The sequence below is a fragment of the Colobus angolensis genome, unplaced genomic scaffold, assembly GCF_000951035.1.
Source record: "Colobus angolensis palliatus isolate OR3802 unplaced genomic scaffold, Cang.pa_1.0 Scaffold279, whole genome shotgun sequence".
Lineage (NCBI taxonomy): Eukaryota > Metazoa > Chordata > Mammalia > Primates > Cercopithecidae > Colobus > Colobus angolensis.
The window spans coordinates 2,598,414-2,617,755 of record NW_012116032.1 but is presented as its reverse complement, the minus strand read 5'-3'; the positions used below and the strand labels follow the sequence as shown (position 1 = coordinate 2,617,755).

Below are 19,342 nucleotides of genomic sequence, written 5' to 3'. Positions count from 1 at the left end.
GGCACACTTCTTTGGAAAATCACAGCACTGAATCTTGGCACCTCAGTTAAGACTTCTGATTTAATAGTCCGTTTAATGTATTTTATAATCAATCATGTGCTATTGAAATTTCTGTATCATTTAGAAACTGAAAATAGAACAGTTTACCCACATATCTTTCAATTAAGTTTTCTGTTGGGTTTCTTTAATTTAATATTTTTTCATTTAGATTTCCAATTTCAGCTAGATATGTTTTTCTTTTGGCATGTGCTATAAGATGTGGATCAATTTTTTTAGGATAAGGTGTCTGGGAATAGCTAACTAATGCTTTTTTCTTATCTGTGAATTCACTGGCATTAACAAAGATACAGATCCAAAATGTCAAAGTATTGATAAGTACAAATGAGCTTGAAAAGAAAACAGGGTTTTACCTTGAAATCTACACAATTATGCAACACATATCAACACATTTATTCAAATGTTGTGTTTATTACTCAGAATGCTTACCCTTTATTTCATTTTGAAAAGTTTATGTTCACATGTTATTTTCTTATAGCATGAGATTTGTTTTTTTGTCTCTCCTTTCTTTCATTAACCAGTATTTTTTATTCTTGTATAATATTATGTTCTACTATATAATAAGGTTGGGACCTTCTTGTTACTGCTTTGAGATTACCATGTGTTAGGTTCCAAATTATTGTCATCAGATTGAGGTTTTGATGTACATGACGTTAAGCTATAAATTAATTTATGAAGAATTATAATAGGAATAGCAAATTAAAACAAACATTAATAGTGCTTACAATAGACCTAGCACTGTTCTTATGTGCTTTTCACATATTAACTCATATAATTCTCAAAACAACCATGGTAGATGTAATTATCAGTCCCAATTCTTCCCTGTTTTCTATGTTCATAGCTTTGTTATAACCTCTTCTGGGAGGTATGTATTTCCCATCTCTTGACGCTGGGCTTGGTCATGTGTTTTGCATTGGCCAATGGGATATAAGCAGATACTCTGAGTCTGATATGTGCTTCCTTGATGGGGCTTGCTCTCTTATACTTCAGACATTGCCATGAAAGAACATGTGTCTACATCACTAATATCAGGAGGACATGGGAAACACTTGGGGCCAAGCTGGCCCAATGCTTAGATTTGTAAGAATAAATTATTGTTGCTTTGAGTTTTGGGATGATTTGCTAAGCAGCATTATTTGGCAATAGCTAATGAGCGTGACACACTATGAAGTAGATACTATTATTATCCCTATTTTAGAGATGAGACCAATGAGGCAAAGGGAGGCTAAATCATTTAGCTAGCAAGTGCAGAGGATGGCTTTAGAGTCTATGCTCTTAACTATCTTTATAATATTTAGTTCTTAGTTTTGAAAAAAGTTTATTCAAACAAGTTTATTCAAATTCTTTCATCTCCCTGTATAAACATATACTCTTATGAAATACATATTAAATTTGAGGTCACTGAAGCTCAGAAAAGTTAAGTGAATTGCCATATATCTCAAAGACATAAAAGGAAGAGCCACGCCATGAAACCACATGTCTCATCTTGTTTATTTTAATGTTTATATTTTTTGGTGGTTATCAGTTCTTTTATACAGATTTCAGGGTAAAACTTTGTTTTCTTTTCAAGCTAATTTCATTTATCAATACTTTAACACTTTAGAACTCTATCTGTCAATGCCAGTGAACTCCCACATAAGAAAAAGGCATTAGTTAGCTATTCACAGAGACCATATCTTTGTAAAGTAAAATCTGCTAGAATATGTGCCTTATGACACTGGTCTTCTCGATTACTCTTGACTCTATCAACCTCTCCCACTCCCTGGTGTGCTGGCTTACTGTCCCTTGGCTATATGATATCCTGCTCTCTTATGATGTTCCTATTCTGCCTCCTACTCTTTCTACAGTCACCTGGTGTAACTCAACCTTGGTTTCCTCATATGTCCCTACCTGCATAGGGTGGTTACAAAGAGTGCGGGGATAGTTCACATAAAACCACTTAGCATAGTTTGGAACCATACCATTACTAAGTAAAGCTCAATAAATGCTGCTATCTTTACAGTTACGTTTCTCTCATGACTTCTTGTCTCCTTATGGACAACATGTCATCTTCCCTATCCTTAAAGAGTTATCTCCCAGACCCCGTTCTCACTACTTATTCTCCACCTTTCCCTGGAAATTTTGTCTAAACTATCTAGAGGCCAGCAGAATTCCTCGTCCTGCCCTCTTTCCTGAGGTGAAGGCCTATATATGCACCTCCCTACTGCACCCCTCTATTGGGATGCTTCATAGACCTCAAAATCAAAGTAATTTTTGTCCACCTATTCACCAAACCTGCTAAATTCCTTCAGGATTTCTACCATTATAAATGGCACCACTATTTATAGTTACCCAAACCAGAAACTAAGTATAATCATCTATTCCTCCCTCATTTTTATTCTCCAATCACCAAATTCTATTGATTTTATCACTGGGTATCTTATTAATTCACATTATTTTTTACTGCTTCCTGGATGCCACATCAGGCACTTACTCTTGTTGATTAGCCTGACCCTGGATTCCACATCTGTCTAGACCCATTGAAACTAGACAGCAGCCCACTTCAATCTCAAGAGGTCGCTACATCCCACCTCTGGCCCATGCCACAAGGAGAATGCCAGGAACCTTGCCTAAAGACTTCACTTTGGAGGAGCTGGATTTATAATTTAGCTTGTTATCTGGTCTTTTGTTTGAATGTACTCTGAATCCAGCAATGCCTGCACGGACTGTTGCCTCTGGCATTCACCGACTTAGGCTTTAATGCCTCTCTCTTCTTTTCTTGATCCTGCTGACTTGGCCATATCTCAACCTCGCTTCTTCCTGCCATCTGACAGAAATTAGGTGCTCAGCCTTCAGATGTTCGAACTCTAGACTTGCCCATTTGTTTTTCAGCTGTTTCCCATATTGCATTTGGTAAATGACTCCAACTTTACCGAGTAAGCAGTCCCATTAAAACTTTTTCATGATTTAGATTGTAAATCAGTGGTTTTCAAAACTCAACATACACAGGATCATCTGCAGCACTATCTGTAACGTAAACAGTTGCAGACTGTGGGTATTTTGATTTCGGTCTTAGGTCTGGGAATTTTCTTTTTTAAAAAAAGATCCTTAGGCCAGGCATGGTGGCTCACTCCTGTAATCCCAACACTTTGGGAAGCTGAGGTGGGCAGATCACCTGAGGTCGGGAGTTTGAGACCAGCCTGGCCAACATGGTGAAACCCTCTCTCTACTAAAAATACAAAGTTAGCTGAGCATGGTGGTGGGCACCTGTAATCCCAGCTGCTGGGGAGCCTGAGGCAGGAGAATCACATGAACCCAGGAGTTGGAGGTTGCAGTGAGCTGAGATCGCACCATTGCACTCCAGCCTGGGCAACAAGAGCATAACTCTGTCTCAAAAAAAAAAAAAAAAAAGTCCTTAATGGATTCTAATGGCCAGGTAACTTCAGGAATTGATAGTCTAAACAGAAAATTTCTATGTAAAGAATATAAAATTTTATTTACAATTTAAGTAATAGGAGTGGATTTTTAAAATGTAGAAATGTTAGGATTTTCTCATCATAAAAATTTTGTTTAAAAGTCTGCTTTTGGGTAAAGACGTTTGTTGAATGAAAGAAAGATCTTTTTGACACTTTAAATTTTCTGAGTTTCTGATGTCAAAAACCTTGCTACTTTTGGGTAACTACATTTATACATGATTGAAACTTTAATTCTCCCACATCATTCATCTTTTCTTGACAAATTATTACTGTTACTATTCAGCAGAGACTTTCCAAAAGAAGGAAGCTGTATTAGTCTTCCTTCTGAGTTAAATGAGTTAAGACTTTTGGGGGCTGTTGGGAGGAACGATTGGTTTTAAAATGTGAGGACATGAGATTTGGGAGGGGCCAGGGTTGGAATGATATGATTTGGCTGTGTCCGCAACCAAATCTCATGTTAATTGTAGCTCCCATAATTCCCATGTTTCACAGGAGGGTCCTGGTGGGAGGTAATTGAAACATGGCTGGGTAATTCATAAAGGAAATAAGTTTAATGGACTCAGTTTCACATGGCTGGGGAGGCCTCACAATCATGGCAGAAGGCGAATGAGGAGCAAAGTTATGTCTTACATGACAGCAGGCAAGAGAGTGTATTCAGAGAAACTGCCCTTTGTAAAACCATCAGAGATCAGGAGACTAATTATTTACTGTCATGAGATAGCAGCACAGGAAAGACTTGCCCCCATGTTTCAACTACCTCCCACCAGGACCCTCCCGTGAAACATGGGAATTATGGGAGCTACAATTAACATGAGATTTGGGTGCGGACACAGCCAAATCATATCATTCCAACCCTGGCCCCTCCCAAATCTCATGTCCTCACATTTTAAAACCAATCGTTCCTCCCAACAGCCCCCCAAAGGCTTAACTCATTTCAGCATTAACTCAAAAGTTCACAATTCAAACTCTCAACTGAGACAAGGCAAGTCCCTTCTGCCTATAAGCCTGTAAAATTGAAAGCAAGTTAGTTACTTCCAACATTCAATGGAGGTACAGGCATTGGGTAAATATAACAGTTCCAAATGGAAGAAATTGGCCAAAACAAAGAGGCTCTAGGCCCCATGCAAGTCCAAATTCCAACAGGGCAGTCATTCCATCTTAAAGTTCCAAAATGATCTCATTTGACTCCATGTCTCACATCCAGAGCACATTTATGTAAGAGATGGGCTCCCATGCCCTTGGGTGACTCCACCCCTGTGGCTTTGCAGGGTACAGCCCCACTCCTGGCTGCTTTCACAGGTTAGTATCAAGTGTCTGCAGCTTTTCCAGGCACATGGTGCAAGCTCTCAGTGGATCTACCATTCTGGGGTCTGGAGGATGGTGGTCCTCTTTTAACAGCTGCTCTAGGCAGTGCCCCAGTGGGGACTCTGTGTGGGGGCTCCAACCCCACATTTCCCTTCCACACTGCCCTAGCAAAGGTTCTCCATGAGAGCTCTATGCCTGCAGCAAACTTCTGCCTGGACATTGAGGCATTTCCACACATCCTCTGAAATCTAGGTGGAGGTTCCCAAAGCTCAATTCTTCACTTCTGTGCACCCACAGGCCCAACACTACATGTAAGCCATCAAGGCTTGGGGTTTGCACTGTCTGTAGCAACAGCCTGAGCTGTATGTTGGCCCCTTTTAGCCACAGCTGGAGCTGATGCAGCTGGGACACAGGGCACCACGTCCTGAGGCTGCACTCAGAAAGGGGGGCCTTGGGCCCAGCCCAGGAAACCATATTTTCCTCCTAGGCCTCCAGGCCTGTGATGAGAGGGGCTGCCGCAGAGGTCTCTGACATGCCCTGGAGACATTTCCCCCATTGTCTTGGTGATTAACATTCTACTCCTTGTTACTTGTGCAAATTTCTGCAGCAGGCTTGAATTTCTCCCCCAGAAAATGGGTTTTACTTTTCTATTGCATAGACTGCAGATTTTCCAAACTTTAATGCTCTGCTTCCTCTTGAATGCTTTGTGGCTTAGAAATTTCATCCCCCAGATACCCTAAATCATGTTTCTCAAGTTCCAAGATCCGCAGATCTCTAGGGTAGGGGCAAAATGCCGCCAGTCTCTTTGCATAGCAAGAGTGACCTTTACTCTGTTCCCAACAAGTTCCTCATCTCCGTCTGAGACCACCTCAATCTGGACTTCATTGCCTATATCACTATCAGCATTTGGTCAAAACCATTCAACAAGTCTCTAGGAAGTTTCAAACTTTTCCACATTTTCATATCTTCTTCAGAGTCCTCCAGACTGTTCCAACCTCTTCCTATTACCTAGTTCCATAGTTGCTTCCACATTTTCAGGTATCTTTACAGCAACATCCAACTTTTCTGGTGTCAATTTACTATATTAGTCTGTTCTCATGTTGCTAATAAAGACATACCTGAGACTGGGTAATTTATAAATGAAAAAGGTTTAATTGATTCACAGTTCCACATGGCTGGGGAGGCCTCACAGTCATGGTGGAAGACCAAGGAGGAGCAAAGTCATGTCTTACGTGACTGCAAGAAAGAGAATATATGCAGGGGAACTCCCCTTTATAAAACCATTAGATGTTGTGAGACTTGGGGTTTGCACAGTCTGTGGGGTGTGCACTGCACACCATGGCAGTTGTGTGATTCTAGTCTTTACTCCCTCAAGTCTCTCCCTGAAAATGCCCTGGGAATTCTTTTCCTATATTTTTCATCATGTCTTACTCTAATCAAGGGGGGGGAAAAAAAACCCCACTAAGAAGTCAATAGGTTCAGTACCCTCAGAGTAAAGTTACAACTCTTCAAACTTTGACGGACTGAAGCAGCTCATTTGTAACTTCTATCCCTATAAATCTATCCCAGAAATCACCTCACTAAAATAGTTTATCATGTTATATCCTACTCAAAGGATTTCATTCCTCCTAATGCCCTCAGAATCAAGTTCCAGCTCTTCATACTTTTCCAAAGTCTCTCAAATCTGGTGTCACCTGAACTTCCTAACATTTTTTCCCATAATCTTCCAATCCAAACGTGTTCAGCAAAACTGGCTTTCTCTTTTCTTTAACTTGAAATGTCCTTCCTTTAACTTTCTCTCCTACTTCCAAGTTTTTATCATACTTTAAGGCATAGCTTCATCTCACCTCCTGATTAACCCTCACTTGAAGACTCAGTCCATATACATTTCATGTCTAGGCAGTTCTATTTTTCTTTTCTTTTTTTTCTGAATCAAATAACAGCTTAAATTTTTATATAACCACTCCACAACTAGAGTTTGTGTGTAATATAGGCATATTCAAGTTGAAATAAACCTAAGATGGACGTCTGTAAGGCCAGCTGATGCCTGAATACTAAAATGCTGATTCTAAAATCAGGAAAGAACTAGTAAGCTACAGAGGGTCTTTAACTGGAGACTTCATGAGAATGCTAAAACTGTTGCTTAGAGAACATGAAACCCAATCCTATAATGAGAAATGCAAAGCATATGTACTTATAATACCAGTATATGCACTATAAAGCTTAGGGCATTCAATAGCCTCTGATGCCATTCTCCATGTCTTCCTTAGGGATGTGAAATAAGTCTTACCTACTGTGGGTAGGGCACTCAGCTGCCTTTGATTTTCCTCTTTGAGTCACATCTCATTTGGCCTACTGTGGCATGGCCATTCTTGTTCCTTGGCTCTTATTAGTAATTGTAAGTAGTTCTTAGTCTTTCTTAGTGTTAGTGCTGTTTAATCCTGAAATGGCCTTTTAGGACCTGAATTCTGTCCTTCTATCCTGAGCATAAAATGTCTGCATGCCTCGTGTGGGGATTAGAATTCTAACTCTGGCAGCTGTTTCATCTCTGTGCTATGTGGCTGGCAAAGACTTTAAAGCCCATTTGTAGGAAGAATATCTTTTGTAAACCATCGGCTTTGAAGTCAGATTTCTAAGACTAACTTTTCTGTAGAAAGACAATGATAAAAAAAAAAAAAAAAAACATGTCCTCAGTTTAAAGATGACTCCCCTGAACCACTCCACCCAGTAGTTGTACCCAGTCTAAATTGTTTTTTGTGTTTTAAAATTTCTTTGAAAATGTTCCTTTTTTCGGAATATTTGTATAGTAAGTAACATAGTACGTAACTATTGGAGTTGTAGGGTGATTCATTGATGAATGTATTTCTTCTCCACTCTGGTGTATATTTCAACAGAGCAGAGACTGATTTATTTCATCATTACCTTCCCGTCCTCTAGCATTGGCCCAGCTCCCCAAATACTTGTTGAATGGAAGAATGCCTCATAAGGTTGACACAGAAGGAAAAGAAATAAACTGTATACAGCACCATATAAACAAACATACCCAGTCCGCCCTCCATATTCCCAGGTTCTACATTATGGGACTCAACCAACTATAGACTGGAAACATTTGAGAAAAGAAGAAAACAATAAAAAATAACAATACAACAATAAAAATAATACACTCTGACAACTATTTTCATAGCATTTACATTGTATTAGGTATCATAAGTAATCTAGAGATGTTTTAAAGCATAGAAGATATATTAATATGTAGGTTATATACACACACTGTACCATTTTACATAAGGGACTTGAACGTCCATGAATTTTGGTATCCCTCAGGGTTCTGAAACTAATCCCTGATAGATGCAACTATGTATGTGTGTATGTATCAGTATATAGAGTACTATGGTTAGTACATGGTAAGTATTCCAAACATTTTGATTTTTTATTATTATTATTGCTTGGAACCTCAACAGAAAATGTGCCTCCTTCTCACACAGAACATGGATACTTCTTGTGCTATGTCACAAGAAGTCACTATCTCCCCAAATAAAAGGCTAGATGGATCAGAATGTTTGCATCTTTCCCATTCAAGTACCTGGCTAGGCCCATTAAGTCTAGAGCCTTACCTCTCAGTGCCTTTCAATCCCCTGACACTCAGTACTCTCATTACATATTTAGTGACTTAATTTACAGAACTGCTAAACTCACCTTTCTGAACATGTCTTCTAAAACTGACTATCTCCCCAGATTAGCCAGAAGGGCTACAGGGAAGAGCAGAGAATAGAAGGCCTACAGCAGCTAGCAAGGTTAACTTCAGGGAGCACCATCGCACCTTTCAAAGTTCCCATTTCACAGAGTTTTGCCTGGGAACTCTGCAGGAACTTTAGCAACAGGAGAGAATTAAAAATAAATGACTAAATGAAACCTAGATTTATGTTTCAGTCAAGTGAGAGAATCTGACATGGTAATGTGCCAGCCCACAGTAGGTGTTCAGTAAGTAACTGTTGAATAAATTTGGTGCTAGAAAAAATGTCTCAGTGGCTCTTGGCATCCATTGCCTCTTGTATAAAGAGAGACTGTACTATACACCCCTCTCCTGCCTTTGAGCAGGGCTTTAAAACTGTGACTCTAGTAAAATCACGAGTATTTTCACAACCAAGACAAGTTTTTACACTGGTTTTACTCCACACAGTAAAAAAGAAAGAAAGAAAGAAAGAAATGATGAAGCTCCCCGAATTACTGGATGGGAAACACTGGCTTCTTTAATGCAGGAATGCAGACTGACTTCGTGGTTCTTGAAGGAGAAAGGCATAACTCTTCCTCTCCACGCTCTTGGCTGGAGACACCCTGTGGGTAAGTTAGGGGAGAGGTAAGAGGGAGCAGGCAATTCCAGTATCTTCACGTAGGGAAAAGGTAACGAAGAATCAGGCTGTAAAAGCCAGCTATTGGGAGAGGAAATAAAACTTAAAACTTAAAATTTGTCATTAGTGGAAAAAAAAAAAAAAGAGGTAGGGACAAAAGGAATAAGAAAATGATGGGGGTGGGGGAACTAGCAAAGGAAAACCTGAAAAGGAAGTTGGAAAGAGAAAAGAAAGAGTGTCCTACGCATTTTGTTTTTACTCCTGCTCCTTCTCTCTGACTCCCCCCAGAAGCTGGAAAAAGTTTGCAAGCGCAACTTTAGGGATGGGAGACAGGGCTCTTCACCAACAGACCCACGAAAAGAAGCGCCCGCTTCACCCTTCCCCATTCGCGCCGCCGTCCTTTCCCTCTCGCGGGGTGATGGGCAGGAGGCAACACTCTTGGGACGCGGTGGCTCAGGCGGATACCCCGGAATCCCGTCAGGCTCGAGCAGCACGCAGCTCTCCCTCTGGCAAAGCCTCCTCTGCCTTGGCCATCCACCTCCCGGAAAAGAAAAAGGAAAGATCGAGCCTCTAAACCGTCCTTTTCCCCCTCCCCCTCTTCCCGGAGGAGCTAAGGAAGAAAGTACCGTTCTGTGATTCACTGGAGAGAAAAGAGGGAGGAGGCAAAAGAACTCGGAGTGCCAAAGCTAAATAAGTTAGCTGAGAAAACGCACGCAGCTTGCAGCGCCTGCGCCGGGTGCGCCAACTCCGCAAAGGCCAAACGGGCTCCGCGCCGGCCGGCGACGGGGCTAGGGACCCGGGTTTGGCCTTCAGGCTCCCCAGCAGCCGGGAAAAAGAATTGCTGCCCGGAGTTTCTGCAGAGGTGGAGGGAGATCAGGAAACGGCTTTTTCCTCACTTCGCCGCCTGGTGAGTGTTGGGGAGATTGGCAAACGCCTAGGAAAGGACTGGGGAAGATAGAGAGCCCTGGGAAAGTGGAGAAGGTGATCAGGAGGCCGGTCCACTACGGCAGTTTATCTGTCCGATGAGAGCCCGACGCGACGCGTCCACTTCGCAGTTCTTTCCAGGTGTGGGGACCGCAGGACAGGCAGCCATTCCCACTGCCCTCCGTACCAGCACTCCCAGGACAGTCAGCCTTGCTCCCCAACGTCGAGGGCGCTCTGGCCACGAAAAGTTCCTGTCCAGTGTGATTCTCAATTCCTTGCTTGTTTTTTTTCTCCAGAGAACTTTTGGGTGGAGATATTAACTTTTTTTTTTTTTTTTTCCTTGGTGGAAGCTGCTCTAGGCAGTGGGGAGGAGGAGGAGAAAGTGAAATATGCTGGAGAAGAGCGAGCCCTCCTTGTTCTTCCGGAGTCCCATCCATTAAGCCATCACTTATGGAAGATTAAAGTTATCGGACATGGTGACTGCTGAGAGGAGAGGAGGATTTCTTGCCAGGTGGAGAGTCTCCACAGTCTGTTGGGTGCATGTGTGCGCCCGCAGCGGCACCGGGCGCGTGGTTCTCCGCGTGGAGTCTCACCTGGGACCCGAGTGAATGGCTCCCAGGGGCTGTGCGGGGCATCCGCCTCCGCCTTCTCCACAGGCCTGGGTCTGTCATGGGAAGATGCTAGCAATGGGGGCGCTGGCAGGATTCTGGATCCTCTGCCTCCTCACTTATGGTTACCTGTCCTGGGGCCAGGGTTTAGAAGAGGAGGAAGAAGGGGCCTTACTAGCTCAAGCTGGAGACAGACTAGAGCCCAGCACAACTTCCACCTCCCAGCCCCATCTCATTTTCATCCTAGCCGATGATCAGGGATTTAGAGATGTGGGTTACCACGGATCTGAGATTAAAACGCCCACTCTTGACAAGCTCGCTGCCGAAGGAGTTAAACTGGAGAACTACTATGTCCAGCCTATTTGCACACCATCCAGGAGTCAGTTTATTACTGGAAAGTAAGTGTTCCTACTTCTTATATTTATTCTTTGGAGAAATCTTAAGCATTTAATTAAGATCCAGCTCCAAACTTAAGGGAGTAACAGAAAATATGGGGAACAACTGAATGAATGAAGAATGAATGAATGATATATGGTATTGGGGTACCGTGTTAAAATGGATACAATGTTAATGATCTTAATTTTCTAGTCACTAGTGTAGTCTAGTTTTCCTTTTTACAGAGTCAGTTGTAAGTTTTTAAATGAGATGAGAATGTGTAAATACCCACCAACCAGAGATTTCCAGAAATGGTCTCCTATTCCAAATCTATTCTACTTTTGAGCATGCTCAGATTTTGTTTCAGATGTCATATTAGAATTCACAGTCACTATCACTGATAAGACAGATCAAAATTTTATTTTACTCTTGGTGCATTTTTAAATCTAGAATTGAATTATCAGAGATAATGAGCCAACAAAACAGATATAATGTAAAATATGACCAGTTTATGTACGACTCTGCTTTGGTCTTTGATGGGTCATTTTCTCTTATGAGACCCCCTAATGAAGGCCATATTTAATTACCAAAGCAGTTCTCAAAAGGCAAGGAAATACAATGGTAAGTGCTCAAGAGGAGTCAAACTTCATCTGCAGTTTTCTGCTGCTCTTCACAGGTCTGGAATTTTCTGACTAACCAACAGAAATCAGACTATTTGTATGCTTAAGTAAAGTGCTTTTCATATTGTTGCTGTTTTGCTAAATAGCTAAATCTTCTACTTAAAATTGTTCACATATTTTCATATTTTTACTCTATCCTATCAGAACATAGGCTACTGTAATTGATTTGGATGTACAAATTCGGCCTGTGGAACAAAGATAAACTAGGAAGGACAGGGGTTAAGCTGGACAGAGGTAGAAGGAAAACCTTAGCCATTTCAATCTATGTCTTGTGATTTCAGTTGCAGGACAGGGAACCCTTGCTTCTGTGAAGTTGTTCTTGGAATTGGATCCTATAAAAGTAGCCAGTATCCATTGGAAAAATAAAGACTATTTTGTAAGAATCTCTGTCTTGCAGAGACTTTTGCTTACAGCATGATTTCCACTGCTTAGCAAACTGTCAGAACTTAGCATCATTGCCAGAAAAGAAAAAAAATTATTATCCTTCCCTCTCCTGAGAATGAGAAAAGTCTCACTGTACTTCAGAGTCATTTTAAAGGTTAATTGTGGCATCAGAAAATCAAGGGTATTTGATATTTATAAAGGAATAGATTATTGGCTGGAAAATAACAGGTCCATCTGGTGGCCTGGAGGTCAAGTTCTTCATGTTTAATCCCAAACACGCTTATATTTGGCTCATGAAATAAATGTCTCACAAAGCCTCACTGGACCTCTTCAAGTAACTTATAGAATTTAGATTTACACAGATAGCCAACAGTGGTTGAAAATATGTAACTGAACTATATGAATTTATTTTTCATAATAAAGTGTATGTTCAAGACTTTTCACCAAACAAGAAAATTTGTTCTTAAACATTATCTTGCATTGAAACAATATGTAGGTTTTATCTTTTAACCATTATGTTTACTTAATAAAATGAAACAGAAACTATGCTGAAAATATTTCCTAATTTTTTCTCTTTGGTGAAAGATTAACTTCTCTGTAATTTCAGTGCAATCAAACATCTGATGAGATTTCTCATTAAAAATTTTTATTCAGTGCAACAGGTTGTATAACTTTTATAGACAAAAAGTACAAATAGCTACTGTGATTTGATTTAAATTTCTATTTGAATTAAACATTTGAATACCTTTTCACTTGCAATTTCTCCTTTTAGACAAATTGCTGGAACCTTCCTTTAAATGAACACAGATGTAAGAAATATAGCGATTATGGAAGCCCAGTTCTGGACTCATTAACCCATTTATGCCTGAGGTTGCAATTTTTTGAATTTTTGCAATCAGACTCTGGTAATGAAATTGAGCAGTAGTATATAAATAACTCCCACATGCTTAGAATTCCAATAGTAGAACACTAGGCATAAATGAGTTAATAATGCAGGTCCCAGAGAATATGGTCATTTGTTCACTCTGTGAACACATGTCTATGCCTTGTGGATCTTCTTAAAAAAAAGGAAGCAATAAAAAATCTGAAACGAGCTAAACTATTTTAAGGGAAATAAAATGGGTTATGTGAAGTGTGACATGATTCAAATATCTTCACATGACAAAGAGTTTACATAATTGAAGCTGAAGTTACTTTTGATACTGTTAACAAAACAGCCCTCCCTTTATATTTTTCTGGAGTCAAAAATTAAAAATATATTTTCTTTTACTACACAAATCTATAACAAATTGCAGATTCCCTTAATAATTTACATCACACTAGTCTGGCAATATTGAATATCAGTCAGCCTGTCAATAAGCATTCATGTGTACAGACGCCTGCATTGGAGCTATGAAGAAAAACCAAGAAGTAAGCCCTAATCTCTGGATAGTAGTTCTCAAGCTGTAATATGCAAAAAGAATCAGTCCAAATGCTAGTTAAAATGCAGATTTCTGGGCCCTTCAGCTTTGGTTAGGTCCAGGGTTGAGTCTAGAAATCAATAGTGATTTAATGAGTGTGTCAGGTTATTATGATGATGACATTATCAAAAATAAATTAAGACTGTTAGTATTAAATGTTACCATCTGCTGAGCAGTCACTGTGTTTGGGGTAATGAATTTTATATGCATTGTCTCATTTAATCCTTCCAACAACTTTAGATAGTTGCTATTGTTATGCCCATTTTATATTGATGTGGCAACAGATTCCAAGAGGAGTAGTAATGTAGGGATTCTATGCACTGGGCTTTGAGAAACAGCATTCTAGGTGGTCACAGTTGTCCTGATGAGATAAAAGGTTGATTGGGAAAGTGACTGCCTGTGTTTGATTTATTTCAAAGTAATTTACTCACTTTTGTTTTTACAGTTTTGCAAATAAAGATATGGATTAAAAATATCTTTCTTTTCTTAAAAGAGAATATAGTGAAGGCTTCATTAAGAGAATTATAAGTTTTGCAAAACCTAGACCTGTTTTATGCAGACTTTAGAGAAGGAAAGGTTGACAATCTGAATTGAATTCACATCTTTGATAATAATTTTGTGTTTTTACTATTTTGTTACTCATTTATCCCACTTGAAATACCATGATGATCACTGTTAACAAAAAAGGTAACTCAAATAATGTTTATTTCTAATAGGGTATTTGATAAATTCTCTGTGCTTAAAACAACCCCCTACCCAACTGGTATCCCTCACCATGGATAATCACTTTCCCAATTTCTCACACCTTAAATTAATTTTGCCTGGTTTTGAACTTTATATAAATTGAGTTACAGAGAGGATACTCTTCTATGTCTGGTTTCTTTTAGCATTATGTTTGTAAAATTTTTCAGTGTTGTTTCCTGTATATATAAATTATTCACTATCATTGAATAGTAATTCCTTTGCATAAGCATATTACAATTTATTTACCCATTCTACTGTTAATAGACATTTGGGTTGTTTCCATAGCTGGGTTATTATAAACTGTGCTACCATAAAAATACTTGTGTGTGTTTTTTTGTGAACATAGGTATGCATTTCTTTTAGATATCTATCAAGAAGTGGAAATCCTGGGTTAAAGGGATGTGTATGTTCAGCTTTGGTGGATACTGCTCAAGTTTCCCAAAGTGATTCTGCCAGTTTATACTCTCACCAGTAATTGTATAGAAAGTTCTACTTGCTTCATATCTTTGTCAACATTTATTATTATCTTTTTTCATTTTAGTCACTCTGGTCATTATGCACTGCTACATCATTATGGTTTAAATTTGCGTTTTCCTGACAATTAATAAAGTTGAGCATCTTTTCACATTTTTATGAATCAATTTTATATCCCCTTTAAAGAAGTATTTATTCAAGTATTTTGCCTATTTTCTCTTTAGATGATTGTTTCTGCCTTATTGATTTGTGGTACTTATTTATATATTCTATTCCTTTGTTAGATATTTGTATTGCAAGTCTCTTTGCCCATACTGTGGCTTGCTTCTTCATTCTCCTCAACAGTGTTTTGTTTTTTTAGTGTATTTTTTTAGTGGTTGTGGTGTGTTTGGTTTCTGTAGTTTTTTTTTTTTTTTTTTATTAACAGGAGGTTTTAATTTTCTGGTAATCCATGTTATAATCTTTGTCTTTTTATGTCCTATTGAAGACATTCTCTCTACCCCAAGATCATGACCATGGTCCCTAAGAGTTTTATTGTTTTGTTAGATTATGATTCATCTGAAATTAGTTTTTAGTATGGTATAAATGAGAGTTCAAGATTAGTTTTTCCATGTTTATACCCATTTGACCTACACTGTTTATTAAAAAGACCATATCATCTCCATTACACTGCAGCATCACTTTTTCATAAGTCAGATGAATGCACATGTTTGGTCTGTTTCTGCACTTTTCCATTCCAATTCTCATTGTTTTCACTGTTTAGCTATTGGTTGTGTCAATGCTATGTTCTCTTAACTACTATAGCTTTCTAATAAATATTAATGTCTTGAATGTAAATCCTCCTGCCTGTTCTTCAAAATTGCCTTGGCTACTTTTTACCAGTTCATTAATTTTCCTAGGAAAGAAGAGAGAGTATAGATGTACAGATGCAAATAGCTTGGAAGATTTGGTTTTGGGACTCTGAAGTCATTCTCTTCTGAATTATCCTACTTTCTAAGTAAAATAATAAATGAGGTAATTAGCTGAGAATGAAGATCTGAAGGTTTAACGGGTAAGGGAGAGAGATACAAAATATCTGCTAGGAGAGTGAGAAAGTGAATTGGGTAAAGAAATGCAATAAAAATACTGGGCTGTAATGAGAGCCTACTTGAGATTTGTGGTCATAAATTTTAACAGACATCAGGCATTTTTTGTTTGTTTTTCTCCCACCCTGCTTGGTGCTTGTGTGCAGAAGTACAGTTGAAGAGGTGGAATTAACTAGTTTTTGAGATTTGCCAAATAAATAGCATGGTGGATCGTGGACTCTTTGCAAAGAAAGGGGGAATACTATAGGGGCTTATGTTTTCTTGAAAAGTGCTGGGGTCAATAAATTAACTGTCTGTATGTCGTTGAAATGAGAACACTACAGTAAACTTAGAAAGTTGAAAACAGATAATAGTGATTGGGAAAGTGTATGCATGGGATCAAAATTTAGTTATGTAGTACAGGTTTTGAAAATTATAGGGTAATGAGTGCTAAGGTTGGATAGGGGAAAACATCTTTGGAAGTAAGGAAGGCAAAGTATTTGAAGGACAGAGTGTTGAATAATCACTCCCATGGATATCCATTGAGAAATCACTGAGATCAAAAAGAGAAATAGTAGCAAAGAAGACAGCGAGCCAGTGCTGGGATCATCTATGAATGAGTGTCAGTGAGAAACTAAGATGGCACCCATACCTGCTCCAGATTCTGTGAATATTGGGATGTGAGTAAAAACCCAACCCCAACTTGAAAATATGGCAGGGACAGTCAGCAATTAATTACAGCAAAAAGGTACAGGGACTGTCCAGGGAAGAGATGAAGTTAAAGAGGATTTTGCTTTGAGACCAGACTGCACAACATAGTGAGACCCTGTCTCTAAAAATTAAAAATAATTAGCTATGTGTGGTGGCATGCACCTGTAGTCCCAGCTACTAGGGAGGCTGAGGTGGGAGGATCCCTTGAGCACAGGAATTTGAGGCTGCAAAGAGCTATGATTGGGCCACTGCACTCTAGCCTGGGTAACAGAGCAAGACCCCATCTCTTAGAAAACAAAAGTTTTAAGGAGGATTTTGCTAGGTAACAGTGGGGATATTGGAAAGTGTTAGGGAGTTGGGATGGGGAAAGGATTGAGTGAAAGTACAGGAGGGACATATACATATAGATGTTAGAATATGAATGAAAGCAAATATATTGGAAAGTTTGGAGTTTTGGTAAAGACTTAAATAAACAGGGATGAAAAGCATGGTGGGATTTTTTTTCCCAGATAATCTCTTAGAAAGTGGTTAGTTTCTGGTTTTAGTTATAGCCTCATCCTGGAGATTGACTCAGCTGGGCCTTGCCAGCTACAGCCACACTGTATAGTCAGCCACTCAGTTGGGAGCTCTGGTGGCCTAGTTTGGTCTAGGAAGATAGGATCCAGATAGGCCTCCTCTGTGGATGGCAGTGGCCTGTCAAGGCGGGGGAACGTTTCTTCCAGTTTACAAAATATTGCTTTTAGATATTAAATTTTCAAGTTAGAATTGTCCTAGTGTAGGAAACCCTGAAAAGGTAACTGAATTCTTTCAGCCACTCTGATAGGAGAGTCAAGTAAGCTTAGGGGAATAGAGTTTGATTATTTCATTTCATAGGCATATGTGTACACACACACTCATTTCCCATCAGCTTATTGTAAACATCACAGTCACGCATGCTTCCTCTTCCATCCACTTCTTTTATTCAAGGCCTGGTTTTAAGCAGCATGTAACACCGAGACAATACTCAATAAATATCAATTACATTAGTTATATGAGTTCAGTCATTACTTTCATAAATATTTAGTTGATGCTTAAACATTTAGAAAAATTTACATGTTTACTGTTAGAAGTTCAGGAAAAACAAGTTTCCTTCAAGCCTTACTTTGACTCTGTAAAATGAATATAACAAGTGGAGAGGGTGGCTTTGACACCTCACACATCCATTTCAAAAAGAATGGCTCAATAGTCAAACCATTTGACAAAGAGCTGCCAATTCCTATTTGACCATATGGGTTTTCGGAGACTAGAATTGTGGTCAAGTAAACTATTGGCACACTCTTAAGCTCAAAGTCCATATTTTTCAAGAGTCTTTTAAAAAAGCCATTGAAGTGAATCCCTATTTGGTAATTCTGTTGAGTTTCCTAAATAGCTGTACTTAAAGGTGGAAATTATCCAGGTGCAGAAGGCTGACAATATCTTGTGTCATCCAAATGACCTGTCTTAGAAATCAAAAACAGGAGGACCAAAAGACCTAGAGCCCCTGTTTTTAATATGAGCTCAGTATAAAAGTCTTTTTATTTCAAAGTTTGGTTTCGTTCAGTTTTTTCCTATAGCAATATTCTAAAATTAATTTTGATTTCTTCTTTTTCTGTAAGTACTTTACCTTGATGTAATTAGAGTTTGTTTCAGTGTTCTTTTATAAGTCTAGATATATTCCCAGAAGCGTTACCTCATTAAGGCATTTTTTCCATGCCTTACTGTAAAAAATAATAATAATAATAATGAAAGACTTTCTGCTTCTCATCTTTTAATCTCTCTCTCTTCTATTTTATTTTATTTTATTTATTTATTTATTTATTTATTTATTTATTTATTTATTTATTTATTTATTTATTTTTACTGTTTTTTGAGATAGGGTCCTGCTGTGTCACCTAGGCTGGAGTGCAGTGGCATAATCATGGCTCACTACAGCCTCAACCTCCCAGGCTCAAGTCATCCTCCTGCTTCAGCCTCCCAAGTACTTGGAGGACTATAGGTGTGCACCATCATGCCTGGCTAATTTTTGCATTTTTTGTAGAGACAGGGTTTCCCCACGTTGTCTAAGCTGGTCTCTAACTCCTGGGCTTAAGTGATCTACCCACCTTGCCTTCCCAAAGTGCTGGAACTACAGGAATGAGCCACCTTGCCCAGCCCTCCTCTAATTTACCCAACACATTTGATTTGCTAAAACTGACTCTCATGACATCACCATCCTCAGCAAACACCCTCCCTGTTCCCCCACTGACTCCAAAGAATAGGAAAATAAATAATTTTATACTGAAGGCCTTCTTGTGCCATTTGTTTTTCAGACATCCTATTATTTGATCTTCACATTCACACTGAAGGTAAAAATTTTTTTATTTGAAAAATGTTTCTCAAATATTTTACAAATGTCCACATTTTATGGATGGCATATGAACATTTTAGAGAAATTATATAAATTGATCATGGTCACACAGTTTCTTAAGCAGCAGAGCTATTTGAACCTAAACTTGTGTGACTTTATTATTTTTTATCACCACATTCTGCCTCCTATGAAAATTATGAACACCTTAGTCCAGTTATTAAACAATATTTTTAGCCTTATCTTTCTCCTTCTACCTTCAAACTCTACACCAGAGAAATGGATGATTCACAATTTCTCAAGAACATCTCGATTTCCTCTGTTCTTTGGCTCATTCTGTTTTCACTCCTTGGAATTTACACCCTATCTCTCTTTGCCCAAATGCCAACC

The 19,342-nt window shown here is 38.9% G+C and overlaps 1 protein-coding gene across 2 annotated transcripts in view; it reads left to right on the top strand.

Moving 5' to 3' along the window:
* Positions 1-9,409: 9,409 nt before the first annotated feature.
* ARSJ (arylsulfatase family, member J) overlaps positions 9,410-19,342 on the top strand; it is a 77,027-nt gene continuing 67,094 nt past the window's right edge. For both annotated transcript variants that reach the window (XM_011948376.1, XM_011948377.1), the window contains exon 1: positions 9,410-11,096. In XM_011948376.1, the coding sequence (XP_011803766.1) occupies positions 10,699-11,096 (398 nt within the window). In that variant the 5' untranslated portion in view covers positions 9,410-10,698. The remainder of the gene's footprint in view (positions 11,097-19,342) is intronic.